General features: G+C 43.4%; 1 protein-coding gene across 1 annotated transcript in view; it reads right to left on the bottom strand.

The window, feature by feature from the left end:
• LOC137383843 (probable thiopurine S-methyltransferase) overlaps positions 1 to 18,795 on the bottom strand; it is a 96,668-nt gene that overhangs the window by 38,540 nt on the left and 39,333 nt on the right. The window contains exons 5-7 of the mRNA XM_068057143.1: positions 13,855 to 13,907; positions 10,812 to 10,886; positions 2,410 to 2,495 (exon numbers count right to left, since the gene is read on the bottom strand). Coding sequence (XP_067913244.1) covers positions 2,410 to 2,495; positions 10,812 to 10,886; positions 13,855 to 13,907 — 214 coding nt within the window. The remainder of the gene's footprint in view (positions 1 to 2,409; positions 2,496 to 10,811; positions 10,887 to 13,854; positions 13,908 to 18,795) is intronic.

The following is an 18,795-nucleotide window of genomic DNA, read 5'->3' as shown; positions in this document are numbered from 1 at the left end:
AATCATGACCTGGAAAATTTAAGGGAACTGCCTGTTCCGATTAGTAAGGCATCAAGACTATTACTTCAACAATGGGACCCTGGTTGTGAGACAGGAAACCCCAGACAGGGGCTGTTTTAGCTGCAAGAAAAAATATACTGCTAACTACCATGCTTGAATCACTGGGTGACTGTCACATGACAAGCCCCCCCCCCACCCCACCCCCAACACACCCCATCTGTGTATTTTTAAGCTGGTGTTTCTCTGCAGCATGCTGACAAGCATCTTTCCCATTTGTCAGGATCTGTGCTTTTGTTTGCATTTTTGTATGTTTTGCCTTTCAGTTTTATATTATCTCTTACCTCTTTAGTCATCCATAGCTTTTTTTGTTTGGCAGTAGACCATTTGCTCCTTAGAGGTTTAAAATGGTTCTGTACCACATTATTACTATTTTCTTAACATCTTCCTTTAATCTTCAGTCATTTTACCCATTAACAGACTTGCCAGTTTACTGTGGATAGTCTTTGTCTCATTGTGTTGCAGTCAGCCTTATCTAAATCTAGAATCTTAGCAGCTGTTTCATGTTTCCTCTTTGATCCTTGAACTTGATCATATTTTGATCACTATTAAATAAATGTTCATGCATCTTTAGGCTGTTAACTAAATCTGGCTCAGTGCTCATTACTAAATCTAATATGGAATGCCCCCTTGTTTGCTCTTGGACACATTGTTGCAGAAAACTATCCCAGACATACTCACCAAATTCACTAAATTCTGACATCTGCTAGTCTGCTTGTCCCAATCTCATTGAAAGTTAAAATCTCCTATTAAAACCACTCTGCATTTGCTACATGCTTTTCTAATGTCTGTATTTATACAATCTACCACTTGGCAGCTGCTACCAGGATATACACAATTCCCACTAGTCTTAAATCCTTTTCTATTTCTTAATTCTACTCAAAGTCTCCAATGCCTGCTTACCTCTCTTATATCCTCTCTTATCATTGAAGTGATTTCATCCTTAATCACTAATGCTAGTCACCCCCCCTCTATCATTTTCTCTATCTTGCCTGTGGACCATATGACCTGGTATATGTAGTTTCCAGATCTGACTGTCTTCAGCCATGTCTCAAAAACAGCTGCCATGTTATACCCTCCAAGCTGAATTTGTGCCTACAATTCATTCAATTTGTCCCTTATACTTTGTGCATTTGTATAAAGAAAGCTTTTTTGGACCACACACCCTAACCTGACTGTTAATCTACTTTCTTTCCTTTCATTTGTTTTTGAACTTTTGTCATTATCTTTTTCCAATGGAGCCATTCCCCCCATTAATACCTTAAAGTCCTCATGACCATCCTATTTATCCTTTTGACTCAGACCATGGTTTGAGTCAACTTCAGGTGGAGCCTGTCCCAATGGTAGAGTTTCTTCCTGTCCCAATACTGGTGCCAGTGCCTCTAGAAATGGAACCCCCTTTTCCCCACACCACTCCTCAGCCACATGTTTGCCTCTCTACCATTTTAAGTACTGAATCCCCTACAACTACCAACTACATTACGCTTCCACTCCTCCTTCCCCTTTTGGACAGACTTCTGCGCCAAGGTGTCATGGTCTGCATTTTAGCTGTCCTTCCAACAACCTTTCTCTTAATCCACACAGATAGCAAAGTACATTGTACCTGCTGGATAGGATCAGTTTCGGTGAATCCTGGTTCTCTATCTTGCCTGAGTTACCCTAACACTGTGCACTATCGGTCACACCACCCCATTCTGAATAAGCACCACTCTACGAAGTGTGACTGAAGTCTGCAGCAAACTGTCCAGATACAGCTCCCCCTCCCTTATGAGTCAGAGTGTCTCCAACTTGCACTCCAGCTCAATGACTGCGTGCCAATTTGAGAGAGAGACATCTACTGCAGGTGTGTTCACTCTGGACAGTCTCACTGTCCACAAACTCACACATACTGCAATCCAGACACACACCTGCTCTGCCATATCTTAAGTTTATATCATTTCTATCTACTTTTTAATCTGTTGTAAGTTTTTCTCTTTTTTGCACACTAACTTGCTCTAAGCACTAAAAACACTGAACAAAAATTTTAAATACCTACCGCCTCAAATTTACATGAACTACTACAAGTATTGGAGGCAAAGATCAGCACCTCCTTCCCCTTCTGCACTAAATTCTCACTTGCACCAAACTCCCATTTTTGAACTCTGTTTACAATACATACAGTTTTGCTCTGTGCCAACCACTCTCAAAACACAAAATAGTAAACATTACACAAGTATACTTTATCTAAGTGAGGAACTGTTTCTCTCTCCCCAGATGCTGCCTAACCTGCTGAGTGGTCCCAACATGTTCTGTCTTTATAGTTATATCTAAGTAGGTTTGGAACAAAATAGAATAGATTCAGCCATCACTTACCATCAAAATCACTTTTAGTGCAGACTAAAGTGTCCAGAAGGTATCGACACCCTTTGGCCATGAGGGTTATCATTAGTTTGCTGTAACTGAAGCAGACAAGACTTAAAATAACCCCACACATATCAAACTTCTGTAGAATTACACAAGACCTTTTTTTAAAATGATATATGACAGGGGTTTTCACTCAGCCTCTTTGCTTCTGAGGCCCTTCTTCCCATGTTATAAAAAATTCATGGACCTCCTGTAAGACAAGTATTTTCTTCTGTGTAAAAATTAGTTATACAATTAAACATATATTTTTATTATTATTTTTGATTTACTTACTTCATGTGAAACTTGTTGCTGGGGCTCATTTTCAAATTGTGCTGCGGCTCATCCCTTCCTGTGTCTAAACCTACTGTTAATTGTACATGATAATGGTAGCGGAGAATGGTTGCCTAAAGGTGAAGGTTGGGGTTAGGAGACGCATCCCAGATGTTCATCGCTGCACCACCATTGGTGTCCGTGTCTTTAACTGGCTAGTCTCAAAGCTCTGGAATTCCCTCTCTAAACTGCTCCGTCTCTCTACATCTCTCTCTTCCTTTAAAACACTACTTAAAACCTACCACTTCAATTACTCTTTTGGTTACCTGTACTAATATCTCCTCAGCTCAGTGCCAAATTTTGTTTGATAACACTCCTGGAAAATGTCTTTGGACATTTTACCATGTTAAAGACATTATATAAATGCAATTTGTTGTTGAAGCTGCAGAATTCTGCAGACAGCATGGGAAAAGGTTAGTTCGGTGACAATAGAAGAACTGCCCTGGAATAGACAAAACAATCAGTCTGAATCAGCTGCGAATTATTCAGCAGGTATCACTGGTTATTTTCTGACAGTGAACTTTCACTGAACTGATCTGCAATAAAATTCCTCATCTTCAGAAAAGTCAGCCCGTCTTTTTTGCTCCATCTTTTTCTGTGACTTTGAAACTTCCTCAATAGAATTTAAATTCTCTTGAATTTCTGGAAGATTTTCCTCCATTGTTTTGAGAATCTTCCCCTCTTGCTTCCTGAAATCTCTGATTAAACAGTGCTCTATCAGTGAAAAATCTGGCGGCTCGGAGCGACAGGTGATTTGACCAATCCGCTTTTCAGGAGCACCTCAATGGGCTGGAAGCTGGTTAATCAATGCCCCGGGAGGCTGGATTTATGGAGATTATTTCAGTTGTAAGAGGCTTGCACTTGGAACTTGCACGTTCTCTTTAAATATATATTTTAATTGGCAGTAATCTTTGAGCTTCTGACAAGGCTACGTGTTTTGGCAGACACCCATGAAAACATCTGGATCTGAGGTGGCCATGGATTCTCGGTTGAGAACCCCATATATATAACATAATCCTCACTGAAAGGAAACAAAGCTGTAGTTACAAATCAGTGAAGGTTCCTGCTCCTGATCACTAGCCAGTGATTTCAGTTGAGAAGTACAAGGTGTGGACACTGGTTGGGATATTTCACACGGTCACTCAATGGGATGAATTTTATGCGGAGGGTAGAGGTCCCACAGCTGGGGCTGAAAGCAGGAGGCGGACCCACTTCAGTGGGCAGTGGGACCCGGGGCAGCATTTTGTTGGTCGTGGCCAAATAAGTGGCCGCTGCCGGGTCTGCCACCCAATTAAAGACAATGGCCCGTCCCAAGAGCTGCCGGCCCAGAGGTGGCCATTGCTGAGGCTGCAGCTGCAGGGAGAGGGCGCCTCAATGGCCAGGGGTCCTTGAAGACAGGTAAGTGGGGTTTGCTGCGACCATGCAGGCAGGCCCCGGAGATTGGGGGAGGGGTCACTTGTTAATGGTAGGTTAGTTATGTTGTTAAAGATACACAGGTGAGTGGCATTGCTTAGTTAAGGACTTAATGTCAACTATTGCACCTGGGAGTCACTAGCTGGCGAAAGAGGGAAATGGCGACACATCCTGTGGACTGGTTTGCACCACCACAATGACCAGTTACTACAGCAGCTTGGCAACAGGCGCCAACATCATAAACAATAACACAGCATCACATGACAGCTTCACGTGCAGCACTTGTGGCAGAATCTGCCTCCCAAGGATTGGCCTTCACAGCCTTCAGCAAAGGTGCACCAAGAGAAGACACCCCATCTCAATGGAATGTTTGCTCCGTGCCCATCATATTTCATAGTTGGAAGGATGCAGATATAAAGAAAGCCTGCGAGAACACAGGGGTGGAAGGCAGGAGGCACAGATATGTAATGCTGCAATCTGTGAATAAACCAACCATCAAGGATCTGTATCTAGCTTTATTCTTCAGTATTTAGCTTGGATCCAATTCACATTGCTTAGTGCCAGTGGTACTGTTGATGCGAGGGCAGCCATTGCCACTGGTGGGCCCCTTACTGGGCCATGGAGTGCCCATAAAGGAGGCACCACCACCCTTTCCCTGCTACCAAACCACCCCCCCCCTCCACAAACCCTGGGAGGTAGTGAGGTTTCACCCAGTAGTCTCCCCACATGGCGGTAGGCCTTCCCGATACGGACATAATGCCCGCGCAAGAGGGAAGTAGCCCTTAATTGGCCAATTACATGCCTCAATTGGCCTACCGGTGGGTCTATCAACATTCCCGCTGCTGACAAAATGGTATGGTGGCCCCAATGCCTTCCTGCCTCCCAGCCTGTCCTCAAAGAACCTGGAAAACCCACTGTGTCGGCTTGCACGATAACAACGTGCTTGATACCAGAAGCCTGTCAAGGCCCATGAAGCCATACCACAGCATGAAGTATTATATTCAGGAGAGGATTCAGTAAGAGGGGGAGAAAAACTATCAAAGGAAAAAACTAGAGTAAGATTAAATAAAGTGCCCTGGGATAAAGAGGGGAAGAAATTTAGTTATTGTCCAGTGACCCTTGCTGGGCGTGTGCTTGCATGAACATAAGGTGAGGGCAGGAATGAGCTTGCCTATGACTGGTCCCATGACTGAACAACTTGACAAAACTATCTTAGTTCAATAGTGAACATTGGATGCTTAGGCAAGCTACCATTGCCTCTGGGACTATTTCCAACATAAATTGTAACTTTCAGGAAAAGAGAGGTAAGGAACATAAATCAGGGGGAAGGGAAACCTTTCAATTAATCATATGTTCTTTCAGGAGAAAAAGCAAAGAACACACAGATTCACACTTATCAGAGTGGGTTACAAACATAACCGCTTCAGTCAGATATTTTCAATTCAACTGCATTTAACAAAGCTTTAACACTGCAAAGCATTCTCCAGAAACAGAGCATCAATGACATTGAAAAAGACCTCTTAATTCATCACACAAAAGCAAAATACTGTGGATGCTGGAAACCTGAAATTAAAACAGAAAATGCTGGAAATACTCAGCAAGTCAGGCAGCATCTGTGGAGAGAAAAACAAAGTTAATGTTGCAGGTCAATGACCATGCCCAGGTGAAAAACAGCTAGTCTAAGTAATGGTGACCATGAAATTATCATTAATTATCGTAAAAACCCACTTGGCTCACTAATGTCTTTTAGGGAAGGAAATCCGCCGTCCTTACCTGGTCTGGCCTACATGTAACTCCAGACCCAAAGCAATATGGGTGACTCTTAACTGCCCACAGAAATGGCCCAGCAAGCCATTCAGTTCTGCTGAAAGGTCACCAATCTGAAATATTGGGCAGAATTTTAACTGTCAAGGGGAGACTGGTTCGGATGCATGCTGGGAGTTAAATCCCCCAGAAAGTGACACTAGGTCAGGATTCTGCCCATTTCAAGGTCTCACCCAGGCGGATACCTCACTTGGAGCTGTTGGGGAAGTAATTATCATACGCAAATAAGTTATTCACTGCTGTTTTAACCAAGCATTCTGGCTTTAACAGCCACTGCACCTATTTCCCGCACTGTCACCAACACAGCAGGGTCAAGCAGGTAAGTGCACAGTGGGGAGTGCTTCTTCAGTGAACCTGACAGGCTGGGAAAGCTGCAAACAATTAAACTGAAGATCTTCAGCCATGCCCAGGTGAAAAACAGCTAGTCTAAGTAATGGCGACCATGAAATTATCATTAATTATCGTAAAAACCCACTTGGCTCACTAATGTCTTTTAGGGAAGGAAATCCGCCGTCCTTACCTGGTCTGGCCTACATGTAACTCCAGACCCAAAGCAATATGGGTGACTCATAACTGCCCACAGAAATGGCCCAGCAAGCCATTCAGTTGTACAAAACCGCTACATAGAAGTTGAAAAGGAATAAAACTGGATGGAACACCTGGCATTAACCTAGGCACTGGAAACGACAATGGCAAACCCAGCCCTGTCGACCCTGCAAGGTCCTCCTTACTAACAACTGGGGGCTTGTGCCAAAATTGGGAAAGCTGTCCCACAGACTTGTCAAGCAACAGCCTGACATAATCATACTCACAGCAACATACCTTACGTACAATGTCCCAGACACTGCCATCACCATCCCTGGGTATGTCCCGTCCCACTGGCAGGACAGACTCAGCAGAGCTGGCAGTACAGTGGAATACAGTCCGGAGGGTGTTGCTCTGGGAGTACTCAACATTGACTCCAGACCCCATGAAGTCTCATGGTATCAGGCCAAAAATGGGCAAAGAAACCTCCTGCTAATTACTACCCAACACCAAACACCCCCCCTTAGCTGATGAATCAGTACTCCTTCATGTTGAACACCACTTGGAAGAAGCACTAAGGGTGGCAAGGGCACAGAATGTAATCTGGGTGGGGGACTTCAATGTCCATCACTAAGAGTGGCTAAGTAGCACCACCACTGAATGAGCTGGCAGTGTCCTGAAGGACATATCTGCCAGACTGGGCCTATGGTAGGTGGTGAAGGAACCGACAAGAGGGAAAAACCTACTAGACCTTGTCCTCACCAATCTACCTGTTGCAGATGCATCTGTCCATGACAGTGTTGGCAGGAGTGACCACTGCACAATCCTTTTGAAAACAGAGTCCCATCTTCACACTGAGGATTCACACTAGTGTTGTGTGGCACGACCACTGTGCTAAATGGGACAGATCTGGCATCTCAAAACTGGGCATCCGGGAGGCGCTATGGGCCATCAGCAGTAGCAGATTTGTATTCAACCACAATCTGTAACCTCATGGTCCAGCATATCCCTTACTCTACCATTACCATCAAGCCAAGGGACCAACCCTGCGGGCGAGCATGCCAGGAGCACAGCCAGGCACACCTAAAAATGAAATGTCAGCCTGGTGAAGCTACAGCAGAGGACTACTTGCATGCCCATCAGTTGAAGCAGCATGCAACAGACAGAGATAAGCAATCCCACAACCAACGGGTCAGATCAAAGCTCTGCAGTCCTGTCAAATCCAGTTGTGAATGGAGGGGAAAATTAAACAACTAACTGAAGCAGGAGGCTTCACAAATATCGTAATCCTCAATGAAGGGGGAGCCCAGCACATCAATGCAAAAGAAAAAGCTAAAACATTTGCAACCATCTTCAGCCAGAAATGCTGAGTGGATGGATCCTCCTGAGGTCCCCAGCATCACCGATGCCAGTCTTCAATTTGATTCACTCCATGTGATATCAAGAAACAGCTGAAGGCACTGGATATTGCAAAGGCTATGTGCCCTGACAACATCCCAGTTGCAGTCTGTGCTGGGGCCTCAACATTTTACAATTTATATCAATGACTTAGATGAGGGCAAAGAGAGAAAATCAATGGAAGCATTAGTGGAGAACAGAAAGTGTAGGATGGAGCTTAAAGCAATTAGGAGAGCAAAGAGGGGACATGAGAAAGCTCTGGCCGGTAAAAGTAGGGAAAAGCCCAAGATATTCTATAAGTATATTAATGGGAAAAAGATAACCAAGGAAAGAGTAGGACCCATTAGGGACCAAGGGGGAAATCTGTGGGTGGAGCCAGAGGACATTGGTAGAGTGTTGAATGAATACTTCACATCTGTCTTCACCCAAGAGAATGAGGAAGTAGATATGGAACTTAGAGAGAGAGACTGTGAGGCTATAGAGCAAATTGTCATAGGGAGTGACAAGGTATTGGAGGTTTTGGAAGGCTTAAAAGTGGACAAATCTCTAGGTCCGGACGATTTGTGTCCCAGGATGCTGTGGGAGGCGAGGGTGGAGATTGCAGGGGCTCTGACCCAAATTTTTAATTCCTCTCTGGCCACCGGGGAGGTGCCAGAGGACTGGAGAACATGTGGTCCCACTATTTAAGAAAGGTTGTAGAGATTAGCCAGGGAACTATAGACCAGTGAGTCTCACGTCAGTGGCAGGGAAACTACTGGAGAAAATTCTGAAGGAGAGAATCTATCTCCACTTGGAGAGGCAAAATTTGATTAGGAATAGTCGGCATGGCTTTGTCAGAGAGAGGTCATGCCTAACAAATTTGATTGAATTTTTTGAGCATGTGACCCAGGTGTGTAGATGAGGGTAGTGCAGTTGATGTAGTTTACATGGATTTCAGCAAAGCCTTTGACAAGGTCCCACATGGGAAACTTATCAAGAAAGTAAATGCACATGGGATACAGGGTAACTTGATAAGGTGGATTCAGAATTGGCTTAGCTGTAGGAAACAGAGAGTGATGACAGACGGCAGCTTTAGTGACTGGAAGCCAGTGTCCAGTAGCGTACCACAGGGATCTGTGCTGGGTCCCCTATTGTTTGTCATTTATATAAACGACATAGATGACTATGTGGGGGGTAGGATCAGTAAGTTTGCGGATGACACAAAGATTGGCCGAGTGATTAACAGTGAGGTTGAGTGTCTTGGGTTACAGGAAGATATAGACAGGATGGTCAAATGGGCAGAAAAGTGGCAGATGGAATTTAACCCTGAAAAGTGTGAAGTGATACACTTTGGAAGGAGTAATGTGACATGGAAGTATTCAATGAATGGCCTGACACTGGGAAGTTCCGAGGAACAAAGGGACCTTGGCGTGTTTGTCCATAGATCCCTGAAGGCAGAAGGGCAGGTTAATAGGGTGGTGAAAAAGGCATATGGGACACTTGCCTTTATCAATCGAGGCATAGATTACAAAAGCAAGGAGGTCATATTGGAGTTGTACAGAATTTGGTAAGGCCACAGCTGGAGTACTGTGTGCAATTCTGGTCGCCACATTATAGGAAGGATGTGATTGCACTGGAGGGGGTGCAGAGGCGATTCACCAGGATGGTGCCTGGAATGGAACATTTAAGCTATGAAGAGAGGCTGGATAGGCTTGGGTTGTTTTCACTGGAGCAGAGAAGACTGAGGGGTGACCTGATCGAGGTGTATAAGATTATGAGGGGCATGGACAGGGTGGATAGGGAGCAGATGTTCCCCTTAGTTGAAGGGTCAGTTACTAGGGGACACAAGTTTAAGGTGAGGGACGGGAGATTTAAGGGGGATTCGAAGAAGAACTTTTTTACCCAGAGGGTGGTGATGTTCTGGAATGCCCTGCCTGGGAGGGTGGTAGAGGCGGGTTGCCTCATATCCTTTAAAAAGTACCTGGATGAGCACTTGACACGTCATAACATTCAAGGCTATGGGCCAAGTGCTGGCAAATGGGATTAGGTAGACAGGTCAGGTGTCTTTAATGCATCGGTGCAGACTCGATGGGCCAAAGGGCCTCTTCTGTGCTGTATTATTCTGTGATTCTGTGAGGGGAACGATAGCATGGTAGCTAAATTTGAAGATGACACAAAGATAGGCAGGAAAGTATGTTGTGAAGAGGACATAAGGAGCTTGAAAACCGATATAGATAGGTTGAGTGAGCGGGCAAAAATCTGGCAGATGAAGTATGATGTGGGAAAATGTGAAGTTGTTCACTTTGGCAGGAAGAATAAAAAAGCAGAGTATTTCTTAAACGGAGAGTGACTGCAAAATTCCGAGGTGCAAAGGGATCTAGGTTTTCTAGTGCATGAGTCACAAAAGGTTAGTATGCAGGTACAGCAGGAAATAAAGAAAGCTAATGGAATGCTACCCTTTATTACGAGAGGAATTGAAGATAAAAGTAAGGATGTTATGCTTCAGTTATACAGAGCATTGGTGATACCACATCTCGAATACTGTGTGCAGTTTGAGTCTCCTTATTTAAGGAACGATGTGAATGCATTGGAGGGGTTCAGAGGAGGTTTACCAGACTGATATCTGGAATGAGCGGGTTTGTTTTATGAGGAAAGAGCAGTGACATTCTGAGGGAATCACCACATGCTGCTCCCCCAGTCCAAGTTACAGAATGAAATACACTCAGATAAGGAAAATCTAAACATAAAAATTTCTATTCTTTACAGATTATCTATTTCAATTTCAAAATCAAAACAAAATATCCCACACAAAGCAGCATATCTCACATTAACTGAGATTCTTACCAACGAATTAATTTAAGTCTATGGTAATTGAAATCAGAAAATGACACAGTGCTCACCGTTGTCTGTCAGAACTGATGAGAGGTTGCAGAGAACCTCGGTCCCAGATCCCATCAAACTGCCCAGCAATTGAACTACCCATGAGAAAAGCAGAAGGGAGTGGATTACAAACAACTGTACCATCGAATATAATTAGACATTTCAGCTATCATAGAATTAAAAACACAAAAATGTTTCTCACTTTAAAAATACCTACTCAAATTTTTACACAAATTGACAGTCAACATAATGTCACCTGCTAGCATCTATGTTACTTATTTCCTCAAGTAAGTTAAAAGCCAAGACCATTTCTTCTCTCAGTCTTCTTTCCCAACTTTGTTAATAGACATTCTTTCATTGCATGCATGCTTTGTTTTGTAATTTACATTTATCTACATTGAAACCTATCTTTATTTCATCCAGGGGTCTTTTTACAAAAGTTAAAGCACTCAAGTCTGGTTACTGGCCTATCACTGGAAGTATCTAATCCATGTGAAGATGAGATTAAGATAGTTATCAAATAGTAGAAGCTTAACAGCATACATTTGGATACTGATCCCATGGCAATGCTAAACATCATTGAGGGAATTATACGTAAGGGAGAGGACAGAGCCATGGGCAGAACCTTAAGTTCCTAGTTTGATGCGTGGGAGCAGAATGATAAGCCATGGGTGGCAATGGGTTGGTTATGTTAGGACAACAGGAAATGGAACCAAACAAGAGCAGAAAAATGTAGGTGAGCCAACAAAGAGAGATGATGGAAAAAAATGGAATGGTTGACCATGTTCAATGGATTGCAGGAAGACAAAGAGGGATAATATGCTATGGTTTCATCTATAAAGTATATTATTGGCTTAATCAGGGTGGTCTAGGTACAGTGAATGGGGTGGAAGCTAGACTAAAGGGAGTTGAATTTGCAACTATGGTAAAGATAAACATGGAGCTGCTGGTGACGATGGCTTCAAAGGTGTGAGAGATGAGAGTTTTGGGATGGGACAGTGGTTGGAGAGGTTTACAGTGTTTTGGATAGGCTTTTTAAGAATAAGGTAAGAACAAAAGTACGTAAGAAACAGGGGCAGGAGTAGGCTATATGACCCCTCCAGCCTGTTCCACCATTCAATACGATCATGCCTGATCTTCTGCCTCAACTTCACTTTACCGCCTGCTCTCCATATCCCTTGATTCTCTGAGACACCAAAAATCTGTCGATCCCAACCTTAAATGTACTGAATGATGGAGCATCCACAGCCCTCTGGGGTAGAGAATTCCAAAGATTCACAATCCTTTGAGTGAAGAAGTGAAGAAATGTCTCCTCATCTCAGTCCTAAATGATCAGTCCTTTATCCTGAGACTGTGCACCCCCCTCCCCACCCTCGCCATGTTCTAGATTCCCCAGCCAGGGGAAACAACCTCTCAGTGTAGGAAACAACCTACCCTGTCAAGCCCCTTCAGAATCTTGATGTTCCAGTGAGATCACCTCTCATTCTTCTATACTCCAGAGGGTATCAGCCTAATTTACTCAGCCTCTCATCATAGGACAACCCTCTCATCCCAGGTGCCAATCTAGTGAACCTTTGTTGTACTGCCTCCAATGTAAGTATATCCTTCCTTAAATATTAAGACCGAAACTGCACACAGTATTCCAGGTGTGGTCTCACCAAAGCCCTGTACAATTGTAGCAAGACTTCCTTATTCTTGTACTCCAATCCCTTTGCAATAAAGGCTAATATGCCATTTGCCTTCCTAATTGCTTGAGGTACCTGCATAATGACTTTCTGTGTTCCTTGTACGAGTACCCCAAGTCTTTCTGAACGTCAACATTTACAAGTTTTATGCCTTTTAAAATATATTCTACTTTTCTGTTCTTACTACCAAAATGAATAACCTCACACTTCCCACATTATACTCCATCTGCTACCTCATTGCCCATTCATGTAACCTGTCTATATCTTTGTGCAGCCTCTTTGTATCCTCCTCACAGCTTACATTCCCACCTAGCTTTGTGTTGTCAGCAAATTTAAATACATTACTCTCAGTCTCTTCATTTAAGTCATTAATAGAAATTGTGGATAGCTGAGGCCCCACATTGATCCTTGCGGCACTCCACTGGTGACAGCCTGCCAACATGAAAATGTCCCATTTATCCCTACTCTCTGCTTCCTGTCCATTAACCAATCCTCTATCCATACTAAGATGTTACCCCCCAACTCCATGCACCTTTATCTTGTGTATTAGCCTTTGTGTGACACCTAATTGAATGCCTTTTGGAAATCCAAGTATAATATATCCATTGGATTTCCCTTTCTTAAAACCATGTTGACTTTGTCTGATCATACTATGATTTTCAAAGTGCATTGTTCAGACTTCCTTAATAGCATTTTCCTGACAAATGATATCAGGCTAATTGGCATATCAGTTACCTATGTCTTCTTTGTTCTGTAAAGGTTTCCCAATCAGTCCCCTGCCCACACCCACCTGTTTTCTCTTTCTTTCCTTTCTTGAATAGCTGTGTTACAATTGGTAACTTCCAATCCGCTTGGACCATTCCAGAATTTAGGCAATTTTGAAAAATCATAACCAGAGTATCCACTATCCCTGCAGCTATCTCTTTTAGAACCCTAGGAAGTAGCCCATCAAGTCCTGGGGATTTGTCGGTGTTCAGACCCTTATTTTTCTCCAATACTTTTTTTCTGCTGATATTATTTACCTTAAGTTCCTCATAGCCCCTTGGTTATCCTCTATTTCTGGTTTAAAGTTTAAAGACTCAGGGAGGTGATTACATGAAGAAACTTAAAGTGTTGAGAGTGGTGGGGGATGGGGGAACAGTAGTAGTAAAAGTTACAGGGTATTATTGCATTGACTGGATTGAGGGGAGGGATTGAGACAGGGAGCGTGGAAGGATGAGGGATGGAAGAGGAGAATGCTTAGGGAGCTAGGTAGATGGTCCTAAGTGTGGGTAAAAAAACATGGGCTGCTCATGTATCTGGAGTCAAGAAAAACTTTACACCAGAGAAAAATGTGGTAAAGAACACACTTAATGAAAATGGGAACACTTGTTCTTACCTTGAGAAGTCAAATATATTGCCCCTAAACAGAGATATCCGCCCTTCAGGACTCTGAAATGGAAAGCAGGATGCAAATATCAGATTGTAGCTTATTAAACTTGTATGCCATGTCCCACCTCCGCAGACTCCTATTGCCACTGCTGTTGCTTCCCTTCAAGTGAAGGGCAGGCTGGTTTGTGTCAAAACCTTGGAGTCACTAGTGTGACAGAAGATTGGCTTGTACAGGGTAATACAGAGCTTTGTTAGTTGTTCCTTCAATGGAAACAGAATACACTGCTAGGTTTAAAAGTGCTGCATTTTGCAGTCATGATAAATTAGGTAAAATATATCAGTTACCTATGTCTTCTTTGTTCTGTAAAGGTTTCCCAATCAGTCCCCTGCCCACACCCACACCCACCCCCTGACCCCAGAGATGAAACATCTATCTGGGGCCATTTCAAAACTGGCACACCATTGTATATCATAAATCATTGTTGGTGTCTGAGCTTGTTGGGGAGTCCAACAGTTCACAACATACGAATTAGGAGCAGGAGTAGGCCACTCAGCCCTTCAAGCCTGCTCCGCCATTCAATAAGTTCATGGCTGAACGGATTACTCCACATTTCCACCTAGCCCCGATAACCTTCCACCCCCTTGCTTATCAAGAATCTATCTAACTCTGCCTTAAAAATATTCAAAGACTCTGCTTCCATCGCCTTTTGAGGAAAAGAATTCCAAAGACTCACGACCCTCAGAGAAAAAAATTCTCCTCATCTCTGTCTTAAATGGGCGACCCCTTATTTTTAAACAGTGACCCCCAGTTCTAGATTCTCCCACAAGGGGAAACATCCTTTCCACATCCACCCTGTCAAGACCTCTCAGGATCTTATATGTTTCAATCAAGTCGCCTCTTACTCTTCTAAATTCGAGTGGATACAAGCCTAGCCTGTCCAATATTTCCTCGTAAGACAGCCTGCCCATGCCAGGTGTTTGTCTAGTAAACCTTCTCTGTACTGCCTCCAATGCATTTACATCCTTCCTTCAATAAGGAGACCAGTACTGTACACAGTATTCCAGATGTGGTCTCACCAATGCCCTGTATAGCTGAAGCATAACCTCCCTACTTTTGTATTCAATTCCCCTCGCGATAAACAACATTCTATTAGCTTTCCTAATTACATGCTGTACCCGCATACAAACCTTTTGCAATTCATGCACTAGGACACCCAGATCCCTCTGCATCTCAGAGCTCTGCAATTTCTCACCATTTAGATAATATGCTTTTTTAAAATTGTTCCTGCCAAAGTGGACAATTTCCCACTTTCCCACGTTATACTGCATTTGCCAGGTCTTTGCCCACTCACTTAACCTATCTATATCCCTTTGTAGCCCCTTTATGTCCTCTTCACAAGTTACTTTCCTACCTATCTTTGTCTCATCAGCAAATTTAGCAACCAGGCAGTTGGTCTGTGATATTTGTGCTCTTGTCCACAATGACCTGAGGCCTTGTAGTACCCGTGGCAGGCCCCTTCCTGCAGCCATCAAGGTCACTGTGGTGCTGAATTTTTAGGCATCTGGGCCATGCCAGGGATCAGCTGCAGAACTGGATGGCATATTCCAAATGTGCAGGGACTACATCCATTTTGAGTCAGATGGGCCAGCGCAGGCATAGAGGGCCTTGGGGGGTTTGCTGTCATTGATGGATTCCCTCAGGTCATTTATTGTACCCACTTAATTATCAAGGCACCCACACACCCGCTAGTCAGATTCTTGAACAGAAAAGGCTGCCAACTTAATGAATGTCCAGCTGGTCTGTGACCACAGGAAGTGCATCTTGCAGGTCTACGCTTGGTTCCTGGGCAGCTGTCATGATGGCTTTATCCTCTGAGGGTCCCATGTCCTGGACATCTTCAGGCCAACATCCAGATTTTGTGGGTAACACCTAGGGGATAAGGCTTATCCCATGAATAAATGGCTTCTCATGCCCATCTGGCACCCAGGCACGGATGCAGAGAGGCGCTACAACCAATACCATCTATTAACACGGATCTGCATTGAACAAACTATTGGCATCTTGAAGATATACTTCCGTTGCCTTGACTGGTTGGGTGGTGCCCTCCAGTACACGTCAGCCAGGGTGTCTTGTCCTGTGGTCAATATGACAATTTGAAGAGGTCTGGAGCTGGATGAAGAGGACCTGGAATGCCGCTCTTCCTCAGAGGAGGATAGGGAGAAGGAAGAGGAGGAGGAAGGGTATGATGAAGGGATCACTCTAGAGCAGTTTGGTGCCTAGGCATTGGAGGAAGTCCAGTGAAGTCACCCCATGGGTCACGACGATTGGCAGGCTGGCAGGGGCGGGTTACAATAATTGAGCAATATTTCACCTGAGCGGCTCGCAACCCTTATGATAGATAACTCTACCACTCACTTTTCATTAGAGACAAAAATTATCCTGTAAGCACACACAATGGAATAATCCCATACCTACATTGACTGAAACTCAGATCTCCACTGCCAACAGTCTCCCGAACACAGACCTTGGTGCCGCATGAAACCTAAACACCTCGCAAACCCCCAAACCTGCCCTTCACTCTATAGCCTTATTGACATCAAGCAATGATAACACACAAGTCTGCTCGTTGGTATAATAGTATTCGAAAGGATAAGACAAGGAACAGACAAACTCAAAAAAAATCACCCGAGTGATGCAAAAATACATTTAACGGTATGGCACCCTGCGTTCACGACCACTCCTACGGGGTGCTCCCCTTGTAGCTGAGGATGAGGTGAAGGCATCCTGCTTCCTTGTCTCTGCAAGCAGCTGAGATGCCTGGTACTTCTGTCATCATTGTGCAGGTGCCCATAGGGGATCCTCCACTGTTTTCAAATCCCTCCATTTTCTCGCCCCTCCTTATCTCAGTAACCTCCTCTAACCCTATAAGACTCAGAGATCTCTCCACTCCTCCAATTTTGGCCTGTTGTCCATACTCTGTTTTAATTGCTCCATCATTGGCAGCTACCCTTTCAGCTGCCTAGGTCCTAAATTCTCAAATTCCCTCCCTTAACCTCTCTGCCTCTGTACCCCTTTTCCCTCCTTTAAGACACTCCTTAAAACATACCTGTTTGACTAAGCTTTTAGTCATCTGTCCCAATGCCTTGTGTAGCTTGGTTTCAAATTTTGTTAGATAATGCTCCTGTGAAGCACCTTGGAATGTTTAATTGCATGATAGGTTCTATATAAAAATGCAACTTTTGTTGTTATTGTTAAATAGAGAGTTCCAGGATTTTAACCCAGTGACAATGAGGAATAGCAATATATCTCAAAGTTGGGATAATGTGCATTTTGGAGGGGAACTTGGAAGCACGTGTATTTACCTACATAAGGAGCATTTTATTAGATGTATTTCAGATGTTTTTGAGATAATCCTGAGACATGATACTGGGCTAAATAAATGCAGGCCTTTCTTTCATTCAATCCAGGTTTACAGGAAGACTGTTATTCAAAAGTCCATAAAAATAAAACAAATTTCTTCTTAATCTGTAATAAAATGTTTACATTTGAGGGGTTAAATCACTGAATTGTTTGATCTTTATTCAACTTTTCAGAGAAAAATGTAATTACCCGCAACAGGCATTTTGATGAGTAAAGCAGTTATAGTGAAGAGTGAGTGAGAGATTGATTCTTGCAATAGTTTGAAATGAATGAGTGTTTAGACAAATGCTATTTAGAAGGGCCAGGTCAGAAGTAGTTTCAGACTTGTTTTAGGTTCAAACAACACTTACTTTCCTAGATAATACATAGAACATCATGGAGCAATCAGCAAACATGGACACATGGATCGAGCTGGAAAGGAGTGGTAAAAATCTTTGGTCAGCCAATCGTAAGTAGGTCATTGACTAAGCGTTGATTAGATATCATGTAGCTGGGAGTTGACTGACCAGATGAAACTAGTTTGTATCTGAAAGGTATTTATGACAGAACATATCTACAAGATCGCAAGGCACAGCGGAGTGACCTGTCAACTGACTGAACTACAAACAGAATGAGACTTCATAATGGGAATTTGGTGAGAGTGGAAATTCAGTGGTAAGTAATAGGTTGGTAATTAGAAATTGTGTTTACATTAAACTGAAAGTTAGTTTATTAACTTAAAAAGTGCAGGTCAGCTGGCAGTTAACTGTCAGTGAACTATAAGTAGGTCACTGGCCATGAAGTATACAGCAGTGTCCCCCAAGCATCAAATATTAGGACCACAGCTCACTGATATATATTAATAACCTGCACTTTGGAATACAGGGCATAATTTCAAAATCTGCGGATAACACTAAACTTGGGAATGTTATAAACAGTGAGGATAGTAGCAGGATGCGGAATGACAAACAGACTGGTGAAATAGGTCAACACGTGGCATTCCTTTGGAGTCTGAGCTCAGATAAAGTTGGTAAGTAAACATTTTCTTTTCAGTAGCGTTGGTAATGCTAGAAATTCAGAGTCAGGGAATCTTCCGGATGTGTGTGGTATGTCAGAAGATAGTCAACTTAGAATGATGAAGTATCCAAGGGACTTATATTTATATCAGATGTCAGAGAGCAGAGCATATTAAGCAGAACATCGCTGGGCTCAAGAAAAAACTTTTCCACACTCATTCAAGAGCATGAGAAGTTTCTGGGTGATCAGCCCCCAGAATCAGGAAAATAGTGGAGATAGAGGGGAGAAATTAGGGAGAGGAGGCATTTGGGAGAACATAAGAATGGTTGACTGTCTGCAAGAAACCCTACACATTCCTGGAGTTGAACAGCTGCATAGTTATGGATAGCAACGGGGAGGAGAGCATCAGTAACTTGCATGGTTAGTCATCTACAACACAGAAACAGGCCATTCGGCTCACCAAGTCCCTGCCACTGTTTTATGCTCCACATGAGCCTCATTCCATCCCTCTTTATCTAACCCCATCAACAT

Source organism: Heterodontus francisci, chromosome 2 (genome assembly GCF_036365525.1).
Source record: "Heterodontus francisci isolate sHetFra1 chromosome 2, sHetFra1.hap1, whole genome shotgun sequence".
Taxonomy (NCBI): Eukaryota; Metazoa; Chordata; class Chondrichthyes; order Heterodontiformes; family Heterodontidae; genus Heterodontus; species Heterodontus francisci.
This window is presented reverse-complemented; position numbering and strand designations above follow the sequence as displayed.